General features: G+C 34.8%; 1 protein-coding gene across 1 annotated transcript in view; it reads left to right on the forward strand.

The window, feature by feature from the left end:
* Positions 1–3,726, forward strand: part of ITCH (itchy E3 ubiquitin protein ligase) — a 114,738-nt gene that overhangs the window by 72,341 nt on the left and 38,671 nt on the right. Inside the window, exon 13 of the mRNA XM_008571249.1 lies at positions 2,440–2,524. Coding sequence (XP_008569471.1) covers positions 2,440–2,524 — 85 coding nt within the window. The remainder of the gene's footprint in view (positions 1–2,439; positions 2,525–3,726) is intronic.

The raw sequence follows: 3,726 nt of genomic DNA on the forward strand, positions 1-3,726 counted from the left end.
GAAGAATTTTTTTTTTTTTTTGTCTTTTTGTCTTTTTACCCGTGTCCAGCAACGGATCGCAACCCTCAGTGTTGCCCCCGTACCGGACCGGGGACCGGCAACGGGATTGCAACCCTCGGTGTTGCTCCCGCGCCTCGCTCAGCCAGGGAGCGGGAACCGGTCGCCTGTACGTGGGATCCGAACCCTCGGGCGGGAGCGCCGCCGCGCTTCCCAAGCGGCGCACTATCCAGTGCACCACCAGGCCGGCCCCAACAGTGAAGAATTTTTAACACATACACACTATGTAAGCTAGAGAACCAAAATGCTTTTGGTTCAACAATGTAGTCTAATAGGGCTTTGTATATAGCTAGTTTACCTATCAAGAATAAAGATATTTTCCTAGTTGCTGTGAAAGAATACATGCAACAGCAAGAAACTTGTTTTTACTGTTTTGTTCATCAAGTCAGGAAGTATTCTGATGTGCATTCAGGTTTGATGTTCAGTAATTTCAGTATTGTTTATCATGTGAATTTTTTTTTTTTTTTACATATCATCTCTACAGTCACAGTATTTCCTGTCATTTAGTAGATGAGCCCTCAGGTTGCAAGTGTTCACTTTAAGATTTTTCTGTTTTTCAAGCCTCTTCTAAGCAATGCTGGTATCAGCAGTGTATACTTAGAACATACATGGGGAAATCTTCCCTCATGTTAGCTTCTGAAGGGAAAATCTCTAGCCCTAAAATCTGAACTCACATGGCAGACAAAAGATGAATATGCTCAACTATGCACTTTAGGGTATTATTTTTAGGTTATAAAGATTATTTTTAAAAAATTATTTGGATACATATTTTTAAACAAGAAAGATAATTCTAGATTCTGGAAATATATTAAATTTTTAAAATGTAATTTGACTGCCAAGACATGAACTTACCTTCCTATCATTTAACAAATGTAAGATGTGGCACTATAGGTGCTTATTTTTGCTTCAGAGACAGCCATGTAGCTGGTAACATGTTTCTGCACTGAAGATGCCTTGATCAGTGAATCCATATGTTAATATTCAAAGTGTGTCACAAGATCCAGAGTCCTGTTTTTCTGTGTATTGTGCACAGCTGGAGTTCTCTTTCCATTTTAGGCTCAGCTGATATAGAAAGCAGCTGAGATTTCATGAGCAGTGTACATCCATTGTAAACCATAACCTCATTACTACTTGATCATGGAATCAGTGCTGGAAATATAGTTAAATGTTACTAAATACTAACTTGACAAGGCTCTGATTTGGCCTAAGACTCGTCCTGTTTAAAGAAAGATCCAAAGGATCTAAATGTTATTTGAAAAATAGATATCAATTTTTCAAACCATAAGAAATTAGCTTTGTCAACATGGATAAAGCTTAAAATTTTATTTGGAGGAAAAAAATTTTTTTTTGTTTGTTTGAAAATTGCTAATTCTTAGAAAATATGCTTTTTTAAAAGTTCAGGCCCATTCTGTAATCTTTAATACATGAATTATTTATTTTGAGACATTTTGACCAAATAAATTCAAATATAGGAAGAATACCATCTTTTTAAGGATGGGACTCTTTTGGTAATGGAGCAGAGAAATCAGTAGTTCAAAGATAGCAGAACTTAATATTAAAATTTCAAAGATATTTGATTTGGTTATTAAAAGAGAAAATGATATCCACATATTTTCTAACTCTTAATATGAAAAGCTCTGGAAAGCAGAGGAAATATTGTAGAATGAGAGCAAAAAAACAAGGAGAATCTTAAAGCAAAAGGAGGTGGAACAAGTAGTAGCTTTGGATCAAGTAATTAGAGAACTGAGCACTGCTGCCCAGGCCTTGTGTAGAAAGTTACTACACTATATATATTTAGAATTTTGGAACTGGGTATATTAAGAAATAGGATATATTAAAAGAGAAACAGTCTTTCTTAGTAGAACGATGCCTAGAATGTTCCAAAGAAATAATTAAGTAATATTCCCCAATTATATTTTAAGAAATGAGATGGTGTGGTATGGAAAAAATTGCTGAGTGGAGACCTGTTTCCATCTTATTTCTCTTATTTAATTGTGAGGTTTCAGGTAGATCCCTCAACCTGTTTGAGTTTTCTTATCTTCAGGGTAAAAATAAAATCACTTACCCCATGGGGCTATTAAGAATAAAATAAAGTCATGTGTGAAAAGCTAAATAACTATTAATTATTCTTTCTGCTCTTGACTGGATTGAGCAGAAAGTCAGGCAATACATTGTGAGTTAAGTCAATTTAGCTTCTAGGATATAGTGATATTTCTGTAACTTTAATAAGTATGTATTTAATAGTTAAAGAATAAATTAAACCTTTTAAAGTTGTGATTAAACTACCAAATCAACAACACAATGACAATTGGGCAGATGTTTTTATTTGAGGAAGAAGACTGTGCCAACACTGTTTTGCTTTTTTTTTTTTTTTAAATAAAGAGAAGAGAACGGACAGCAATGGTAGAGTATACTTTGTCAACCACAACACTCGAATTACGCAATGGGAAGACCCCAGAAGTCAAGGGTAAGCACTTTTAGTTACTAGTGTATTTATAACCTCTTAAAGATTATACGTTATTTCTGACTCAGTTATGAAGCAAATCAAAGTTACGTATTCTTTCTCCAAAGACCTTAAATATTAACCACCTACGTACTTTGGAAAGAGAAAAAATGATACCATTACTTTTTGAGAGTGTAGGAAACTCACTGGTACATGAGAATACACTTTTGTATTCAAAGTATTCACTTATATATATTTATTATTAATAAGACCAGCTTAGTAATTCTAAAGCCAGTATTCTAAAGCCAGTTTTCTTAACCTAGGATCACTGGATACAATTCAGGGCATGTGATTTCCTTCCATTGTGAATGTAGGCTACAGCCTAGCAGAATTAGCAATGCCCATGACTTTGCCATCAGTTGAAAGCACAGGTTTTTGTTATATCATTCTGTAGTTGTTGCAGATATCTCAAAATATTGTTTACACACATCATTATAAGAACTTGCTAATTAATGTATTAATAGACACATTATTATCACAAGTTGGTCTTTTTATGTTTTGGCAACCTATATATACAATTACTTAAATATGTGTAACATTATATAATGGAATATGTATTAGTTTGCTAGGGCCACCTTAAGGTATCACAAATGGAGTGGCCTAAACAACAGAAATTTATCTTAACAGTTCTGGAGGCTAGAAGTTTGAGATCAAGGTATCAGCAGGGCCATGCCTCCTCTGAAGGCACTACAGAAGGATCTGTTCCAGGCCTCTTTCCTAGCTTCTTAGAGTTCTTTGGCTTGTGGCAGCATGACTCCAATCTTCACATGGCATTCATTTTTTGTGCATGTGTCTCTGTGTTCAAATTTCTTCTTTTTATAAGAATAACAGTCCTATAGGATTAGTGGCCCACCATACTCCAGTATGACCTCATCTTTTCTTTTTTGTTTAATGACTATCCATCTTGGTTAAACCATTTTTAAAAATTTATTTATTTTATTTTTTTAAAAAATTTGTTATTTTTTTACATTCAAAGATGTTGCAGAGCAATGGGAGAGGCAGGTGACTTCATCTTAACTAATACATCTGCAAAGACGATGTTTCCAAATAAAGGTCACATTCTGAGATATGGGGGGCTAGGACTTAACATATGCATTTGGGGTTTGGGATACAGTTGAATCCATAACAGTCTGCGATACTGTGCATTTAATCAGACCAACAGAGGG

Source organism: Galeopterus variegatus, unplaced genomic scaffold (assembly GCF_000696425.1).
Source record: "Galeopterus variegatus unplaced genomic scaffold, G_variegatus-3.0.2 Scaffold670, whole genome shotgun sequence".
Lineage (NCBI taxonomy): Eukaryota > Metazoa > Chordata > Mammalia > Dermoptera > Cynocephalidae > Galeopterus > Galeopterus variegatus.